Source organism: Hyperolius riggenbachi, chromosome 1, assembly GCF_040937935.1.
Source record: "Hyperolius riggenbachi isolate aHypRig1 chromosome 1, aHypRig1.pri, whole genome shotgun sequence".
NCBI lineage: Eukaryota > Metazoa > Chordata > Amphibia > Anura > Hyperoliidae > Hyperolius > Hyperolius riggenbachi.
The window spans coordinates 408577708-408598890 of record NC_090646.1 but is presented as its reverse complement, the minus strand read 5'-3'; the positions used below and the strand labels follow the sequence as shown (position 1 = coordinate 408598890).

Sequence of the window (21183 nt, the reverse complement as noted above, 5' to 3'; positions counted from 1 at the left end):
TTAAACCATGTATTTAATAGCATCCAGTTCATATGCATTTATGTATTCTCAGTAAAGAAATGTCTATTTATAAACATAGGATCATAAGAAACAAACCTCTATAAAAGGATGCTTGCTTTGTGTCATATGGATTCTTTGGTGACATCAAACCTCAAAATATTTTTACTGGCTCATAGTGCACACTATATCAGTATTTCATTGTCTTTCTATTGACTATTTCTGTATATGTCTGAATGCCCATATCATAATTGCATAGGGGTATTTTCTTTAGTTATGATTCAAGATCTTCATGATGTGATCTTATGCATCAATAAATGGCCAGGTGTATTAAATCCCATATACACTATACAATTGTGAAATTGCGAAAGATTCACTTTTTGGGGACTTGCAGGCTCTGACCCCTTAAGGACTAGAGCCTTTTTGACATTTTCTGCTTCCTGATCACTGTGATTGGCTCACAGTGATCACATGGTCAGGAGACAATTCATTGGTTCAGAATTCAGCAGTCAGAAAGCTGAGTTTTTGATGGTGGGGACATGCAATCATGTCCCGTGCACAAGAGTCAGTGTAGTTAAAACTACACTGCATCAGGCTCAAGCACCCACAAGTGAGGCATAGTTTTTACTACAGAAGTCCAGAAGTAATTAAATATTGTAGACTGTGAGACTGTTTAGAGGAAGGTGACATTGCTAATACCTCAGACATACCAGAAGGGTGCTGTTTTTTAGTCATAGCCCATGGGTTTTGACAAAAGGCACATTGTTGTCCGAATTGCGTCAGCCATTTATGTCTGTGCTGCCTTGATGTGAAGTAAAAGTGGAGTTTTATTGGAGCCATAGATGTGTTGCAGATCCCAGTATTCTAGAATTGTCATAATTAAAGGATAAGAGCACTAATAAATGTAATAATGACTATTAAACTGCCCTCTGAAAAGCAAGTTTGCTCCCCTGGAGAGATGTGAGACCATCCTAGGTAAAGATCATTCCTCTGTGACTAGTTTACTCACATATCTGAGATTTGTAGGTTAGCTTTAGTTATTGCTTAGTCAGCATAGTGATGCTTGCTCAAGCCTACTGTAGATTGCAGTACGCAGAATACAGTGATGACACAGACCTGGTAGAAGTACATCTGACTGCTAACTGTACTCCCAGTACCAATTGCTCAGCTTGATTATATATAAAGAGGCATCACACATTTAAAAATGGCATCTGCTCAAGCCAATAAATTGTCCAAATACCAGGAACATTTATATACTGTATATGTATCCTCTAATGGGGTGATGGGGGTTGTGATCTGTAAATGGTATTAAACTGTAATTTGTCCTGGAGGTGGAGAGTGATGGTTGTCTTTTAGAAAGGCAGCATATAAATGAATATATATGGAAATCAGCTTTGACATTTTATTTTCCTCTGTCATTAATAAAATGACATTCTGTTTAAAGTGTCTGGCAATGGCACACCATTCCGTATTCATCATATTACAGTTTAGGAGAAGGTTGCAACATATGCACATGAAATTCATATTCCAGAGAAAAGTGATTAACTGAAACAAAAATTGCTGCACACTATCAGCATTTGTCATTAAAAGGTCATGCCTTAAACTGTGCCACAATTCTCAAGAGAGTAGAAGTTTAATTTGTGAAAAAGTTTAACCCTTTTTCTATAACTATTAGATCCACAATTAAAGGAAACGTATTCTTTGAGAAATATTTTGCCTGAAGCTATTCTCCTCCTCCTGTAAATTCTACCTGACTTTCTGGGTAAACATTTCCAAGATCTTGAAATCTTGTCTTTATCTTCATCAGGTACATCTATGCTTAAGTTATTCTTTAGTAGCGTTTTTACACCATTTATTTTAACTATGGAACCCATACATTAACAGGCTGTTTGCCAGAAAAATTTTATAATTTCTTCTTTATTAACAAAGTCTTATAAAAGTGACTACTGTATCAGATTTTAAAAAGTAGGTTGCATAAAATACTTTTTTTCTGATTGGAATGATAGGTAAACAAACAGAGGCACTAACAAGAATAAAAAACAAATAGAGAGGGAAGGAGGAACAACAGAGCAAAAGTGAGCGGTACCTGGAGGACACAGGTAAGCAAATACACAATAGGGCTGTAACGCTGGCTGTGATGCTGGCTATGAAGTGTCCACTGAATATACGATAATCGAGGTCAGATCGTCAACTGAGGTCATACACGAAGTCAGAGATATGCGGTACACAGGGACTGAGGCAGAGCAAGGCCAATAACAGACTAGGATCATACACTGGTAATCAGATGGCTAAAGTACAGTAGGCTAAGACAGGTGCGAAAACCTTATACAGGCTGAAGTCATACACATAGGTCAGATGTCAGTCGTATTGGAAGGATCAAACAGGAGCGAAGTCAGGGACAGGTCGAGTCATACACAGATATTAGATGGCAGTAATACAGAGGGGCTAGGCAGATTCAAGGTCAAGAGGCAGGCAAAGGTCGATACACAGAACAATATACAATATTACAATAATACAATACTGGCTGACTAGAGTACATATACATCACGCTGATGCACAATATATGAAATGTAGCTCTCCGGAACTTTAACTAGACTAAGCAGTAAAGCAAGGCCCAGCGCTCTGAGAACTGAAAGCTATAATGGACATCGAGTTACTGAATGCCCAGGGTTTATATAGCAGGAATAGAGCACAGACCAAGCCTCCAGGAAAATCAGACCAATCAGCAACATCCCTGCAGCAAGTGTCAGCTGACCGCAGGAATCAGCTGACACACTTCAGACACGCCTCCTTAACCTATAAAGGCAGTTCTGAGCTGTGCGCGTCCTCCTAGAGAGACTGCCAGAAACAACACATTGACCCACACCTACAGGGGAGACGGGGATGCGAACATGCTGACTCACGTCTACAGGGGAGCCGGGGATGCGACCAACCAAAGAGGAAGAGGAAGCTTCCTCCAGCTGCTCAGAGCAGCATCCAGAGTCAACACCAGGTAAGTTTGTTACAAGGGCATATTCACTAAATACCAGACAGCATTACTTATGCCAGTTGCGTATTACAAGTAATGTGCATGTTGCTAGTGTAACGCACATTATGCAACAAGCTAAAGTAACAATAAAATTGCTGTATGCTTCCTGCACATGGCAGTTTTACTGCTATTTAGTGAATATGCCCCTCATTTGTTGGTGTGAAGGTCATAATCTCTATACAGGTGGTTTTGGCATTGGCTGCAAGCTGTGTAATGCCTGCTTTGGCTGCCGCCATAGACAGTTACCTGTATGTTATTACGGCTATAGCAGTGCAGGTGGGAAACACTGTAAGGTGCCAGCAAAGCTGGACCCCATTTTATGCCCCCAGAGGACAATCTAGGTTATCAGTAGGAGTATATATATATTTGTTATATACACCTACTTTGCCTAGCATGGGGAGAGCTGCAATTTGGCTTTTCCCCGCACCCAGAACAACACCACTGAGAACATACATGCACCATTTTCGGGGGGGGGGGGGGAGGGGGGAGGGTGTCACAAAAGCCAAGTTTACCTCGGGGCATTGTGGAATCTCAGGCTAGCTCTGTATCTACATACTATACTATATCTGGCTCTTGGTTCTTGTTTGTGTTTACTCAAGCTTTTTTTCTGATTGTTAATGTTTTATAAAGAGGCCCCTATGCTTAATGTCATTAACTTGATCATAAATGTTAGAAAGAATGCTTCTTTCTGTGTCTGTGCAGGCACATAAAGTGTAAGCTATGCATTTTGTTATATGGTGATGGTGAGCTGTGTTTCTCTGCAGCAGGTCTAACAAATCATGTAAAGTGGGGCCATGACCTTCACACAAAGTTGTCAGAAAAGCAACAGTGCTGCTCTGCAGAGGAAGTCTTGTGTAAACAGGAAAGCACATTACTGCTACGCCTACAGGGAAAACTCCACTGTGAATCAACAAATACCATAATCAATTGTCTCACGTCTGTGGTGCAGGCATTTCTTTTCATTTGTAGTCATACAGCATAACTGTATTAAAATAGGAGCACCTTTTTGCATTTTCTCTCAGAAAGCTTGCTTACATCACTATGTATTATTATGTATGGACTTTGTCTTTGTAATGGTTGACTTTTTTACTGAAAATCTGTATGGAAAATCTACAATGAGCTGATAATCACTGAAACTAATATCAAGGGGTAATGATTATGGGTGTGTACACACATTCAATTTCAATTGACCAATAATTGGCCAATTGTACCAATTCCATGTAATATAAGGGGCAACTAATGTTGAATACTATGAACAGATTGTGTAGGTAAGCTCTCATCAGGGCTAGCTCTTCCATAGGGGAAAACTGGGCAATTACCCAAAGCTACAGAGCTGGCTGATGGGGCCCATCAGGGGCCGTCAGGTCTCCCTGCAAGTGAAAAGTGGTCCCCTGGGCCACAGCAGAGTATTGGCAGCGGAGAGAACTCACCAGTCCGGCTGGCACGCTCCTTCTTCAGTCTATGTGCTTCACTCTTCTTCTTCCCCTGGCCACCTCTTCTCCATGACCCGGCAACATGTACATGAGCAAAAGCTATGCAGGGTCCTCAATAGGAATAGAATATGTTTTTGCACACCTCCACCCAAATTCTGCTACAAACACATGGAGCCTTATTAAAGGGTCCTTGTGATTGTTACAGGCCACACACTAATTAGCCTGAAGCACAACTAAACCCCAAATTGTACAAGGCAAGTTCCAAAAGCAATCGGGATGGTTAGGTATTATAAACTTTGTATTGAAAATAATGATCAGAATGCATTGTAATCACAAGCCAAGTGTGCCTACAACTGCATAAAGCCTGTTTTCTCTCCATCTCACACTGCAGCTGCTGGGTGGGTCAATTAGGTGTGACCATGTGGCACACAAACTAGGAAGAAGAATAGACACCAGACTACATTTCTCAGAGTCAGCACATTACAGCTGCACCTTGTGTCTACATAAGTAGGCTGGACCTGTAGTCACAGGAAATAGACAGAGAGATCCCAGTTCTGGTAACAGGAAACTTCAGGCTCTAGGAGTCTCCTGTGTCTTTATGACTAGATGCACAGCTACAGGAAGTACAGCTTAACAAAATATTTTTAAGTTTGAAAAGTTATTTCCAAAGGTTATACTTAAACTCATCAACTTGATCATTTTGGAGTTTCCTTGACCTTGGCTTTGTTTTACTTAAAGGGCACTGGTACAGTTTACACATAGGATTAATTCAGTTTTGTTTTCTGGAAGATGTTCGATTAGTAGCTGCACACTCTTTTCTATTCAGTCTTTCTTGAAATATGGCCACCTACTTCCTGTGGCAGAAAATGCTCCCAGAAACAGATTTCTTGTTCCTTATCTGATTCTTTCTCACCACTATTACTTGTGTTCTGACTTGATAGAGAAGACAGGACAAATGTTTGTTTGCAGAATAGAATTGTAAAACCCTCGTATTTGGGGAAGAGAAGATTATACATGTTGTAGTAAGAATTTGCATTTACGTTATGGTATGTGAGAAAGTGCAAGAGCCACTAGAAAGCATTATTTCACACAAAAAGGTACCCACTTCTACATGCATGTTTCAAATAAACACACTGTGAAATGGAAGTGTTATATATGGACTTAAATGCAAAATAAGGCCGCTGAATAAACGTTTGCCATTCATCTTTGCAATACATAGATCTTAACTAAATATTCTGCATTTATCTCAACAAAAGTGGACTTTAAAAGGTGAAAATCTGTCTTCCATAAAACCTGTGTGTTACAACTGAGATCTGTGCTCAGTGCACAGTCAGCCAGTCGCCAAGTACACATCTGGTATTATTGTAGATTGTGTACAGCGTTACACCATCAACCCAGCTCAACTACAGTTTCAGTGTTGAGACTGAGAATGCCTCTTCTTCTAATCTACTCACACCTACATTTCCCTCCCACCAGAGGGGGATGCTGTTACTTATCAATATGCAGATTGCTTTGGCAGTAGGTTTGTAGCATATAAATAACGATTTGTGTTATTCTATAAAGTAGATCTCAGGTATTTTTTTCCTTTTGACAGTACATTGTAAGACAACCGCACAGTAATCCATAGCAAGAATTAGGCATACTTTGCATATGCACTTGTTAGCGTCTCATCACAGCTGTGAGATAAGCAGGTTTTGACAGACAAAGTTGTGCTGAGGTACAAAAGATGCTGTCTGGCTGTAAGAAATCAAGAGGTGTGATATAAACCAGATGAAATATTACGGTGGTCTGAGAAAAAAACAAAAACCTCAGGATATCTCTGTCTGTAAACTTTGAAATTAAAGTTTGAGTATGCTGAAAAAAGATTAAAAAAAATCTAACAGCAGAAAACCAAATGTACTTATGGCAAACTGAACATATAGAAAATAGCAATGGTCAATGAGATGCAAATAATTTCCAGTTGATGAAGGATTATGCATATTGTGTTTGAAATTGTATACAGCTTTAAATTGTAATACCTTAGTGGGATTCGATTTTCAAGCTGAATATACTTGCATAATACTACATCAACTTAGAATTATTTGCATTTCACTGAACATCCCTATTCAAGAACTAAGTAGGATAGCACATAAAACATACACATGAATCAGAAAAGGAATGCTCATGATCAACATAGAAGAAGTAGAGAAATTCAATATAAAATACAATCTAAAGAGAAAGTGTTACAAAGCCATAAAGAGCATGAGGAAAGGACACTAACTAAGATTAATGTAATGTAAAGACAGACTTTGAAAAATATTAGGGGGACAGGAAATGCTTGAATAGATGGTTCTATCATGTTAAGGCTTGGTTCACACTTGCTGTAGTGGTACTGTATCTGCATTATATGGATACACTTTCCTACTCTGGGAGGGATCCAGAGGGAGGGCTACCTCTCAGGAGAAGATGTTTGCCTTTCTATTTGATGAATGGTGATGCATTTGCATTAAAAAAAATGTATCTGTCATGTCTCCGGACAAATGGACAATGGACAAACATGCAGTGAAAATGAACATATGTGAGGGGGCCCACAGGAAAGCATTGGTGTGTTCTGCAGCCATCTATATTGGTTGGATGCCATCAGCAGGCAATGAATATGCAGAATGGCCCCATGCCTTCCTATGGGCCTGTTCACAGCTCTCTGTTTTCACAATGTCTAGTTTTTGACTGTGGAAACCTGACAGGTATGATTTTTCTGGACAGGGTATGTGTTACCATCCATCCAACAAAATGATAAAGCACCCTTTGGAATGCCAATGTGGAGGATCGCTTCAATACGTTGATAAATTGGGGATCCACAACAAATGTTTGCTGCCTACAGGTTAATACAAAACAATGCAAATCTCAGAGTGGATAGATTACCTATAGTGATAATACTCAGCAGTAAGTAATGCATGATTATCATGCTATTGAAGAATTCTCAGTCTGTCCTAGGTTGACCAGGATACCAAGAACTAACTGTCTGTTTTGATGAATGACAGAGATAAAAACTTCCAAGCATCTATTTATCACAACTCACACAATTTTTTTGGGCAATCAAACCAAAATGAATGTGGTTCAGGGATTTTCTATCACACTGCTAGCAAGATCTTTGTGACACAAGCAACAGACATTCAATGAACTTGACAATAGTAGTATGCAGTTATTGCAATAATGCATACATAAGCATTATATATGCATTATAGCTGCCCTCATCCTGTGGAACTCTCTCCCATTGCCCATCAGGCTTGCCCCCTGCTTCAACACCTTCAAAAAAAGCACTAAAAATTCACTTCTTCAAGGAGGCCTACCTCACCTCGACGCTGCCCTAATGCTCTCTGCCGAGAACTTCTTGATGCACCCCCCTCCTTTTGTTTCACCACCCCCTCCCTCTAGATTGTAAGCCTTTGGCAGGGCCCTCTCCCCCTGTGTATCACACTTGATTGTACACCCTACCCAGAATATGTGAACCTGTATTATTAACACTACCACTCCAGTGTATAATCTGGCATTATACTACCTGTACTGTATTGTGTATCTTATTGCTTTTTATTACCTGTATTGTTGTATCTATTGTCTATGCCTGTTATCATTGTCTATAATCTTATGTATTGTACAGCATTGCGTAATATGTTGGTGCTATATAAATCCAATAAATAAAAATAATAATAATAATAAAGGGCAAAAAAAATGCTGCTTAGGCTAATTTTAAATTGAAAAAACAAACAAACAAACAAACAACCAACAACAAAAAGTAATTAAACACAAAGGGCAAAGTTGCTTAAAACACAACTATCATGCATTTCATTTTGTTGAAGCAAATGTACCCTATTAGATCAGATAAACAATAGCAACCAACCTCACTTTAATTGCTTACCTGCTTTCACCTTTGCATCACTCAGTATTAGAATCTCTGCAGAGATCTGGTCTAATATCAGTCACAAAACATCCATCACTAGCTTTGTACTGCGCAATGTAGTACAAAGCTAATTGTGTTGCCTACCACACTAACATGTGTTACTTACTGTTACATGGTCTTGCTGAGTACTGATTAGTTGATTTTAAATATGAATTAGTACATCTTAGCTAAAGTTTTCTGCTGAATTGTAATACAATTTATAAACAAACATTTTAGTTTAGTTTTTTCCTTATGTATTTGTGTCCAGTGTTTGAAAATCCAGCTGTTAGTACCTAGTTAGTTTATTCTTTCTTGCTACATTTATACTGATTTCCATGAAATAATGGCCAAACTTACCTTGCACATAAAGACCATTTTGCTGCACTGATGCATTTGCTATTGGGTAAGTCTTTGAATAATTTGTCCCTGTAGTTTGTACTTGAGGGGGCTGTGGGGTTCGCCTCTGCATCATACTTATAGGAACATTCATTCTCCTTGGACTCAGATGAGGTGAAAATCTATTGAACAGCAAAGAGATTATTTGTTAAAAGCAGACAGAAATGCAGCTTTCTTCATTAAAAGAAAATGTCCAACACATGGAATCTATTTATGTATTTAGTACATGTAGGTGTGGGATTAAATATCAGCAATCAGTGTCCATATATTTGTAAATAAGCAATCTGTCAAACAGGTGCTCAGTGCTCACATCAGATTGTATAATTAATCAGACTTTATACATCTGAGAAAGCAGGTCAGACCCAGGGGATATGCTGTGAAATAAAGTTTTTTTTCATAAATACACAGAACGTCCAATGGGTGATAAGTGTTCTTAGCAATCTGTTAATTTCTGAAAATGACTAACCAATAACCTTGTGCTTTGTGAAATAAAGGTCCTGCCTTTTTCTTCACAAATGTCTCACTTGGCTGCCCAACTGATCATGTGACTCATCATTGCTATTACAGTTGCCAAGTCGCCAACAAATAGTAAGGCCAGATGCAGTTGTAAAAATATACTGTAGCTGTTATTATATTAAGGACATATAGTGTAAGCATAATAGAAAGCAGGTCCTTTGCAAATATGTCCATGATGTAGCAGATCTATACAGCAGATATATAGATAATATAGCCACTATAACATAACAGGCATCCTTTTCACCGCTTATAGTTATAGCCACTAATCACTGCAAATAACATTGAAGTCTATGGCAGTTCCCTTTTTACACAGATGGTTTTGGTGGCTTTTTCAGCTGATACCCTTTGGTTTTAGATTGCTTGTGCCAAACACCTGCTGCCAGTAGCAGCAGACTTTCAGCACCAAGGAAAGCATCTGCATACTGCAACAGCTAAGCTAATTACACTTAAAGATAACCTAAAGTAAAAAAAAAATGAGATTAACTCACTTGGGGCTTCCCTCAGCCCCCTGCAGACAATCGGTGCCCTCGCAGCTCTGCTCCGATGGCCCAGGACCCGCCGGCGAACACTTCCGGTTTAGGCGTCAACGGCCGACAGGCATGGGAACGCGAGTGATTGTTCGCGCTCCCAGCCTGTATATCGCCTCCTATGCTGCTATTGCGGCCAGGAGGCCGCAATAGCAGCATAGGGGGCGATATACAGGCTGGGAACGTGAACAATCACTCGCGTTCCCATGCCTGTCGGCCGGTGACGGCGAGACCGGAAGTCGTCGCCGGCGGGTCCAGAAGCATCAGACCGGAGCTGCGAGGGCACCGATCGTCTGCAGGGGGCTGAGGGAAGCCCCAGGTGAGTTAATCTCATTTTTTTTTGTTGCCTTTAGGTTCACTTTAAGCGGCAATTTATAAAAGAAAGGACAGACTGTTCGCTGTTTACTAGGTTATTGTCTTTTTGTTGAAATAAGGCTTTTCTTTTCAAATTGTTATATTTATAAAAGAGGCAAATAGCTGTAAAAATCACCACTTCCAGAAATCCCTAATCACAATATTTATAAAGTCATGATTAGCTTGATTGCCACTTTATTAAAAAAAAAAAGTAAAACATTTTTTTACTGCTTTTAAAGTGGAGAATTTCATAGGCTATAATGGAGAACAATGGTGCTTGTTTCAAATAAGCCCCATCGATGGCTTACATCATGGCAGCAGACATTTTCCACCCATTTCTAGCTTTAATGTCCTGCCACATCATCCCATTTGAGTGGAAGAGCTTGAAGAGGACAGCCACTGGAGACAGCGTCTCTGCAATCAAGACTGCAAGCAACATGGAGAATCATCAAGCAGAATAGAAAGACGGGCGAGCACAATAGGGTACAGTAAAAATACCATTCCTGGGTGATGTTGGTCCTTTTTCCCTGTGTTGTTGCATGGTTAGAGCAGATTTACGGAACTTAAAGAGGAACTCCAGTGAAAATAATGTAATAAAAAAAGTGCTTCATTTTTACAATAATTATGTATAAATGATTTAGGCAGTGTTTGCCCATTGTAAAATATTTTAAATCCCTCATTTACATTCTGATATTTATTACATGGTGACATTTTTACTGTTGGCAGGTGATGTAGCTGCTGCTTGCTTTTTTGGCAGTTGTAAACACCTGTAAACAGCTATTTCCCAAAATGCAGCAAGGTTCACAGACAGGAAACTGCCAAGAGTACGTACTCAAGAGTTTCTTGTGGGAGTGGTTTCATCACAATATCAGTCATACATACAAATATCAGTATAATTAATGGTCTGTTTGTGAAAAGGAATAGATTTCTCATGTAAAAGGAGGTATCAGCTACTGATTGGGATAAAGTTCAATTCTTGGTCGGAGTTTCTCTTTAAATGCATTAACCCTTCATTGTACATTAGGACTTTTAGTCTCCCCCTCTGTAAACTTACTAGCAACCGACCATGCTCATCACTAATAAAGAGAAGTCTATACTTTAGGCTTGCCACCCACTTCTCCCAGAGGAAGAGATCAGCACACTATGAGGCATTCAGGAAGCTACATTGAAATTGGCTTGATGATCACAGATAGCTGTTGTGTACACATGCCAGCATTACCACAGATGTAAAGCTACATACACACTCCTAATTACTGTCACCTGCAGGGTTCAGGGTTTGATCCCTCATGTGACAGTTTGGAGCACCATGCTGTACAGACAATTCGCTAGGCTACAGGCTGGCGTTGCATCTGTTACTATGCAGAGGAGAGGAGCAATGACACTTGATGCATGACAGTGCAGCTTCCAGTAGGCAGGGTAAGTAGCTAATTTTTAGTTTAGGAAGTAGGTCTATTGGTATCAAATATTGCTAAAGATTAGGCATGTTGGAACTTAAGGCAATGTTGAGGGTCCTCCTGTATACATGCTACATTCTAGGCAAAGGCAGTCCTTAAAATCTGAGCTGAAGCATGAGCTTTCTCATCTTCTTAGGATTCACTGCTATTGTGACTATGAATAAGGGAACCCCTGTTTTTCCCCACAGACATGATTTGCTTATAGAATTCGTAAAGTGGACCTTTCTCCTAGTGCTGACTCTAACCAAAGCATTTTCTTTTGTTTTTGTACAGAATGTTGAATGAATTTTCCAATTTATCTGTCCAGATAACAAGCCAGGTAAATCTGTCCAGCAGGGACAAAAACAGAATATTTTTTATTTTTTTTTGTTGAGCAGGCAAAAGTTAGAACCTTTGTCACATTTTTCTTGCACTCCTCCACTTCTTGACCACCAGATTTCGGAGTACAGCACTTTGTGTCAGTGAGACAGGGCTTTTAAGGAATTCCTCCAATGAGGTCACAGATAGTTGTAAATACCTGACAGATGTTCTCAACATTTTCCAAGAAACCAAAAGAAAACATTTATGGTTAGAGCTGGTGTTTAAGGTTTTATGTGACGGTAGTTATTCAAAAATATTCCCTGAATCTTATGCAGTTATGTTATGATTATTACTTTGTACAGTACATATCATATACATTTACTTTTTATTTACTGCTCCTATATAAGGAGGGTTTTTTGGCTATGTAGCATTTATTTGGTGTGTTGTTCTAAATGTAAATCACTTTAAGAATTATGCTTTTTCAGAAACAGAATTTACACACTGCTGTAACATACCCAGGTTAGCAATTACTAATTACTTCTGCATCACTGTATCCCAGCTATGCATGAGCTCCAGACTAATCTACTGACGTAAATAATGATGCATATTGTGTAATGTTCAGGAACAAACAGCCTTCAGAAAATGGAATGTAGCACTTCAACATATGTTTTTGATTAGGAAATATACTATGAATGCACAGAAGAAGGTGATAAATGGCCAAGTACATTGTGCAGAACTGCTAAGTTTATTATGCAATACTGTACGCATACACTGTGCTGCAAACTCACACATACATCGCAGACAGCTGTCACTTCATTTACAGAACAATCTTCCAGAATTGTAGAACTACTCACCGTTTGTGAGCTAATGTATTCAAATGGCTGCTACTCAAGATAACTTCTCCTTCTGTGTTTAATGAAAATGTGGCTATTATCCAGTGCTGCCTGAAATGCACAGCAAGGATGCCTTCACTAGAACTTTGCATATGAATAGGCATTGGGCAAGTCTCAGTTGGTAGAAAACTGGTTTACATCAGGCTCCAAAGTAGTTACATTTCAGGAGATAGTAAAGATATATGACTTAAGTACAGAATCACTATTTTCATTTACCACTGAAACTAAACAAAGCTTTCAATGGTGTTACACTAAAATAGTCATTAGACTACATAAACACACTATGGTCTATAAAACGTCAGTTAAATATTATGGATGAATTACAGCACAAGGACTTTGACATCAAGGCAGTAATTCCTGGCAGTAAATATACACATATTACAATCTCCAACACGAATCCTTTTGCTAATGAATCCAGATCTTACCAGCCTAAAGTCACCCTGCATAGATTGCTGTGAATGAATCTGATGGCAATGCTTGTAAAGCCATCAGTTCAGATCACACTCCAACTCCAGCAGCAGTCATCAAAGGGTTAAAAGTTTTCACTACCCAGACCCAAGCAATGGGTGGGCCTCTGGGAGTCACCACCAATATTTTTACAAAGTATTTGTATCTCTGCACTCTCTTCGGGCTTGTTCACACCTAGGGCGTTTTTTTTTTTGAGTGCCGAGGACTTTGAAAAACACCCTAAAATACCTTGTGCAATGAATCCTTATGGGATAGTTCATATCAGCGCATTTCGTCTGCTTTCCATTCACAAAAGCGCTGTATGTACCATTTTCATGGCAATTTTGCTACAATGGAAGGTATAGGGAAAATGCAAAATGCTCACAAGTCATTTTGGGTTTTTTTATCCGGCGATTGCGTTCGCTTTTTTAAGAATAAATACATTGTATTTATTATTATCCGGGTCAAAGAGTTCACTTCCTGACGTTATGGAATCGTTCTGCAAAAGCGCTTTGTACAAAATCGTACCGCTCAGTGGAGCGCCGGGAGGGGGGGTAAAAAAGCTAAACAAAAGAAAATTGATGCCATCAGCGATTTTGATTTTAGATGTGAACAAATCCTTCCTGCTTGGCTATAATATCTTTGTTACAGCTAAAGTTCCTAGCCATTTATTTTTACTCTGAATTACAAAGAACTCTCTTGAGAAGTATGGAGTTACCTTTTGGCTTTGTAAATCACTGGACCTAAAGCTGGCTTTGCGCAGTACAATGTGACCAAATTACAAAAGATTTGTAATTTGGTCACATTTACAGATAGACAATATAATCATAATTCAAAAAATATGGCTGAACTGATCATAAAACAAAAACACATTTTCTCTTCATCAGTGTCTTAAAGAGACACTGAAGCGAAAAAAATGTATGATATTATGATTTGTATGTGTAGCACAGCTAAGAAATAAAACATTAAGATCAGATACATCAGTGTAATTGTTTTCAGTACAGGAAGAGTTAAGAAGCTCCAGTTGTTATCTCTATGCAAAAAAGCCATTAATCTCTACGACTTTCAAAATCGTGGAGAGGGCTGTCTTCTGACTTTTATTATCTCAACTGTAAGTGAACAGTTTTCTTTTTATCTGCCAGAGGAGAGGTCATTAGTTCATAGACTGCTCTGAAAGAATCATTGTGTTGTGTAATCTGCATATATTAGAGAATGATGCAATGTTAGAAAACACACTATATTCCTGAAAAGAAAAATATGAGAATATTTTCTTTGCTGCTAATCTTCTAGTAATTATTCATAGTACACAACCAATTCATTATATCATATATATTTTTTTCGCTTCAGTGTCTCTTTAAGCCTTTTTTCCAGAGGATCAGTCAGAGCAGTGGAATCATTGTTAATGATCATTAAATTTGTTTTTGGGCACACAAACAGGTATGATTTAAATGTAAACATTTTTCAATACAAATCAATAAACCAATTGTTTTTAAAGATCACATCATATACATTTAGCATTAGACTTCTGTCAGACATTCTGCTTGATTTGAAAAACATGACTTCTTAAAGGGAACCTTAAATTAGATGAATATGGAGGCTGCCATCTTAAATCAATACGAGAAAAGGGGGGGGGGGGGAGACTGCTGCACTCACGTGTGTTGCACAAATGGGAGCAGGGAAATCAAATGTCAACGTTCGGAAAAGTGACCAAGGAACCAAATGGTAGGGTGAAGTAGAAAATCTTTTATTCTTTAACCACTTGCCGACCGCGCACTCATAACGCGCGTCGGCAAAGTGGTAGCTGCAGGACCAGCGACGCACATCTGCGTCGCCGGCTGCAGGCTAATTAACCACTTAAGGACCCACCCTTTACCCCCCCCTTAAGGACCAGCGTTGTTTTAGCTAATCTGTGCTGGGTGGGCTGTGCAGCCCCCAGCACAGATCAGGGTTTTTTCCCCACTAGGGGGATGATGTGCTGGGGGGGTCTGATCGCTCCTGCCTGCCTGGGTGTTGCGGGGGGGGGGCACCGCAAAGCCTCCTCCATGGCGAAATTCCCCCCCTCCCTCTCATCCCTGTCCCCCCTGGCAATCTGGGCTGCACAGGACGCTATCTGTCCTGTGCAGCCAGTGACAGGCTGTCCCCTGTCACATGGCGGCGATCCCCGGCCGCTGATTGGCCGGGGATCGCCGATCTGCCTTACGGCGCTGCTGCGCAGCAGCGCCGTACAATGTAAACAAAGCGGATTATTTCCGCTTGTGTTTACATTTAGCCGCGATCGGCGGCCCGCAGGCTATTCACGGAGCCCCCCGCCGTGAATTGACAGGAAGCAGCCGCTCGCGCGAGCGGCTGCTTGCTGATTAATTAGCCTGCAGCTGGTCCTGCAGCTGCCACTTTGCCGACGCGCAGTATGAGTGCGCGATCGGCAAGTGGTTAATCAGGAAACAGCTGCTCGCGCGAGTGGCTGCTTCCTGTCATTTCACGGCGGGGGGCTCCGTGAATAGCGTGCGGGCCGCCGATCGCGGCTCGCAGGCTAAATGTAAACACAAGCAGAAATAATACGCTTTGTTTACATTTTTACAACGCTGCTAACAGATCAGCGATCCCCGGCCAATCAGCGGCCGGGGATCGCTGTCACATGACAGGCAGGAGCCTGTTAGAGGCTGCACAGGACTGCTGCTGTTTTATTTCGTTCCTGTGCAGCCTCCGATCTCCAGGGCAGGGAGGGAGAAGAGGGAGAGGGGGAATCCTGCGGTGGAGGGGGCTTTGAGGTGCCCCCCCCCCCACCCACATGCATGCAGGAGCGATCAGACCCCCCCAGCACTTTATCCCCCTAGTGGGGAAAAAAGGGGGGCGATCTGGTCGCTCTGCCTGTTGTTTGATCTGTGCTGGGGGCTGTAGAGCCCACCCAGCACAGATCTTCTAAATCAGCACTGGTCCTTAAGGGGGGTAAAGGCTGAGTCCTGAAGTGGTTAATCCCAAGATGGACACCCAAGATGGACACCCCTCGGGGTGTGGCCTTACACTATATAACCTGTGTAACACATGCATTTGTAAGCTATGATTAAGGAGCCACCTATTGCTCCGATATGCGTGAGCTTTTATCTGTAACACTGATGATGGATTAAAGACTAAAAGATTTTCTACTTTACCCTACCATTTGGTGCAGCGGGACTTTGCTTGGTTACTTTGCCATCTTAAATCTCTGATAAATAAAACAGTTGTCTAGCTTCTGTGCTGATGCGCTGTCTCTAATACTTTAAGTCGCTGGCCCAGATTGAGCATTCAGATCACATGCTTTGACTCTGGTCTGACTCCACTGGCTGCTGTAACGATTGGTGTCAGCCCACAGAGAGAATCTGATTGTTGGCGATCTGCAGAATCGCCAAGAATGCAGATATACCCGATTATGGATGATCTGCAGAATTATCAATAATGCGAGTATGAACTAACCTCTGGACACCTAAAGTGTGAGTGCTTGGTGCAACAGTAATGATGAATACACGTAGAACAAATTAGGAATTCCTGAGGAGCAGGAATCCCAGGCACACAAATGAGCCACAGACACTACTGCAGGCAAGGATCAATAGACAATAAGATCCTAATCTGCAAAGTAGTGAGATCACCAGGTGGAATGAGGTGAACAATGCTGCTACCGAGAGTTCCCAAGGCTAAGAGACCTCGGTTTAAGGCTGAACACACCAAGATGGGAATGGGTGATTCAGACCTTAATGCAGCGCAGTATTTTCGAGGAGCGGAAATACTGGAACCCCTCAGGCTAGATACCTACAACTGAGGGTAGCGTAGCCAGACAGGCAGGTTCAGCAACTCACGGACAGAGACAGTACAGAATCGAGAGACAGGATCAGTGTGTAGTGAAATCGGCAATAGTTCGGCAACGAGATCAGAAAGGCAAGGTACAGAATCAGAAGACTAGAGCGTAGTCAAGGAAGCAAGAGGTCATAACAGATAAACAATGCAATTAGTACTTTAAGCTATCAAGAAACTGACTCAATGTGGATTCCCAGCTCCTGCCGGTTCTGGCACACTGTAGGATCTAGCTAAGGTCTGAGAGCTAGCACCAGGGCCGGCCCTAGACTTTTTGCCGCCTGAGGCAAATTTAGGAGAAAATTGCTGCCGCCCCCCCCCCCCCCCCACACACACACACACACACCCACCTTATCCGCGTTCCATCAAGCGCTCCACTGACGTCACTTCCTGCATCACCGTCCACTTACAATACAGTAAGTGACGTGAGTGGAGCGCTCGCTGGAACGCGGAAAAGGTGAGTCCTCCCCGCCCGTTGCCTCTTATGATCTGCAAGCGGCTGCTTCCTAATTACAGCTGAAGGGGAGCGCAGATCGGTGGACCCAGGCGAGGGAGGAGGGGGTCCGACCCCCATCCCCACCGCTAGGCCCAATACCCCCGACCTGCCCGCTACCCCTCCGGCTCGGCGGCCGGCCCCCCGGGCAGGTGCGCCCCTAGAAGTTTGCCGCCTGAGGCAAATGTTTCACCCCGCCTCATGAGCGGGCCGGCCCTGGCTAGCACATATAGTATTCGCAACAGCAGACAGGGAATGACTGGCAAACATGTCCTATATGTACTGGAAGAGCTCCTCAGCTCTGCCCCAGTCATTCATCCAATCAGAAGAGCGGAAGGAGTCAGCTGACCGGCTTGGTCAGCTGACAGCCCTTCTACAAGCATAAAGGTCCTGTCGCTTGGCCCTCGCGCGTGTAAGCCTCAGCCTCTGAGTGACAGAGAGGCTGTGTGCAGTATCCATGTTGGCAAGAAGATTAGTAGATGCCGGCTGAGTAGCGGGAAGCGCTGCCATGCCGCCGGCCGCGGCGGCGGTGTCCCTGCTGCCCTGAGGCAAGATGTCACAAAGTGACTGTGCGGTGGAAACCGCTGGCTGAGACACAGAAACTGCCGCCCTGCTACCGCTTGCGGTAGCGGTAACTCTGCTAACCTTCACAGCTGCATGTTTGTTTGTCAAAAACAACTAAAGTCAAAAGCTTGGCATGACAGCCAGGAAACTGGCATTGTTTATAAGAGAATGAAGATTGCAGCCTCCATATTCCTCTCATTTCAGGTCTCTTTCATGGGGTTTATTTTTAAACAATTATAAAAAAAAAGTATTGTGCAGCATGAGTAAGACTTTTAAATGTCACAGTGGTATGATGGTTCTTATGACAGCCCATCTGTACTTTTTGATTCAGAAAAATACTAATAAAAAACTTTAGATATGAAATGGAACTATGGGCAGATTATTCCCTCATTCATTATAGCTTAGTTGTTTTACAGAAAGTTAAAAGCCAAAAATGTTTCTGGAACACAGAAAAACTAATATCTATCTATCTATCTATCTATCTATCTATCTATCTATCTATCTATCTATCTATATGCATTGAAGTGTTAAACAATGGATCAGCTGATGGTATGCAATAAAGTGTTAAACAATGGATCAGCTGATGATGATAGGAAAAAAATCACATGGAACATTACATGGTACATGCCACGCCCCAATAAAACATGGAAATCCATCAATAGCATGAAACATGCAGCCACATTAGAATTAAAGTGTACTTTATTACAACACAAGGCAGTGTTTGAATCCATATAAGGCTCTCTGTGTGTTTATGGGAATGCCCCGCTAGTTGCTGTTTGTGGTTTTCATTTTGAAGGCCGCTGTTCCAGATTTCGTTGGACTGTACAAATATATTAAGCAAAAACAGAAGGCAGCTGGCAAGCCCGTCTGTTAACGTATAAAGCAAGCCAAGTGGATCACTTCATATGAGTTAGCTCAGCACTACGGCCGTTCACAGAGCTGAATGTTATGTGTAAGTGACATGCATACACAGTTATCCCTGCTGAAGTATGTGACAGCCCAAGCACACCATACAGTAGATGCAAAGTGTCCACAGCTCCAGATATTACACTCATTTATAATCTCACATGTTTTCAGCACAGCTTGCTTTCTTATACTAAACTAAGTGACTTTAGACTAATTACGGTAAGTCAGGGAGCCTTAAAGCAGACAGTTAGTGTACACAGTACATCTGATTTTATAGACTAGTAACTAAAATAACATATTTTTCAAACATGAGATATTTTCTTGCCTTGATTACATTTCCATGTCTCACTTAACAGTGATTTAAGCTTTTCTGGGTGGATTTCATACATTCCATTCCCATTTCATAGAGTTCCTCAGCATTTCATGTTCTTCAGCTTCCTTCAGGCAGCTTATGAGTAAGTCCACGTTCGAGTACGATGGTAATACAACATGTTCCCTTGCCAGACAAGCCTCTCTTACTAGGCTTTTGTAGACTTTATCATGATTTATGAATCACAGCGCTGCATTGTGGGCTTACTCACATATGTGACCATAGTGGTGTATCAGCTCAGAACTAAAGCAACTGGGATTCCTTTCAATCTAGATTTGTCTCTGAATGAATCAGAGAGTGTTTAGCACATTTACTTATTTTAGTGTCTGAGATGGAGGAAAACTCAGTTTGATTATACTGAACATCAGATAAACATCTTTATATGGAAAGTAAAGCAGATAAACTTCTTTTCAAAGAGTGAATTCAATATAAAGTAAGTGTAAAAATCTAGGAACTGTACATGCTGTGCTCCATTACCTGTGGATTCTCAATAAATGGCTTCTATGTCCTAGTGTGGAACATATTGTATGGATTAGTGGTACAGAGGCATTGTTCTTGCCATCTCACATAGTATCCATGCTGATTCATAATGTGATGATAGATAATGTAAGCCTCCTGTCCTCTTATCTCTGTTTGATGCTTTCATAGAATTTCTTTACTAACAGAGCATCTGGTTTAAACACAAAAACTCACTATTTGCATTTTACTTAGAATCTTGTGACAGCATCTAGACCTTGCCTTATGACTTTAGAGCTGTGTAAAGGAATGTAAAACTTGTACCTAGAGAAGCACATTTCCATGGACATAAATAGCTTGTTTCTAACTATGCCGGGCCTACAGTGGACAGCTTATATAGCTTATCAATACCCTTTAAAGTATACCTGAATCACTGACTAAAACAATAAGTATGTAGAGCATTTCCATTTAAATAATAACATGTTTCTCAACACTTGTTAGAAAAAATAGCCTCATCTGCTTCCCAAGGACATTGCTAAAATTTGTAACAAGCCACTGACATCCACTTAGCCAGCAAGTAGGATAGTCCAGCATTTTCTGTTTCCCCAAGCCAGGTACTCAGTTGTTAGGTTCCTTAATTTATAACGAAATACTGCAGGTTCTACTTCCTATTAAAACCCTCTACTGGGTAAAATGAACAACCGCTGTAAATTCAGTGCACCGCTTCTGTGCCTGGGCAAATATTCCTACTTACTGTAGTACTAATATTTTATATGACCTTGCTTCTTCTGGTTGTGACTTCCGTCTGAACACACACACACACACACACACACACACACACACACACACACACACACACACACACACACACATCATTTTTTATTTCATTGACCAAAAGATTTTTATTAAGGATAAAAAAGAACAGGTTCAAACAAGAGGACACAATACAATCGGTGAACATGGAATCCACATGGTAAACTTAGTACAACAATTGAGTACAAGGTAATACAGTGGAATCAGAGGAAATAGCATAATAATAAAATAACTATCTGCGATCATTAATGTTGAAATGCAGAGGCAAAGAGAGCAGACAAGGAAGCGCAAAATGTCATACGAGTAAGAGGCATATCTATATAAAACAAGAACAAATTTAACTGGGATTAATATTATTAAGCCAATGGCCCCAGATTTTATTACATTTGGAGGGGCAATCCCTATGTTGATAGACAAGTTTTTTAAAAGAAAATAGATTCAACTTTAAGATGGCCATTAACAGTCTAATTTCTGGCGAAAAATCATTAAAGCGAT

At 41.0% G+C, this 21183-nt stretch overlaps 1 protein-coding gene across 2 annotated transcripts in view; it reads right to left on the bottom strand.

The window, feature by feature from the left end:
- Positions 1–21183, bottom strand: part of GLIS3 (GLIS family zinc finger 3) — a 619418-nt gene that overhangs the window by 43792 nt on the left and 554443 nt on the right. For both annotated transcript variants that reach the window (XM_068271394.1, XM_068271395.1), the window contains exon 9: positions 8732–8892. In XM_068271394.1, coding sequence (XP_068127495.1) covers positions 8732–8892 — 161 coding nt within the window. The remainder of the gene's footprint in view (positions 1–8731; positions 8893–21183) is intronic.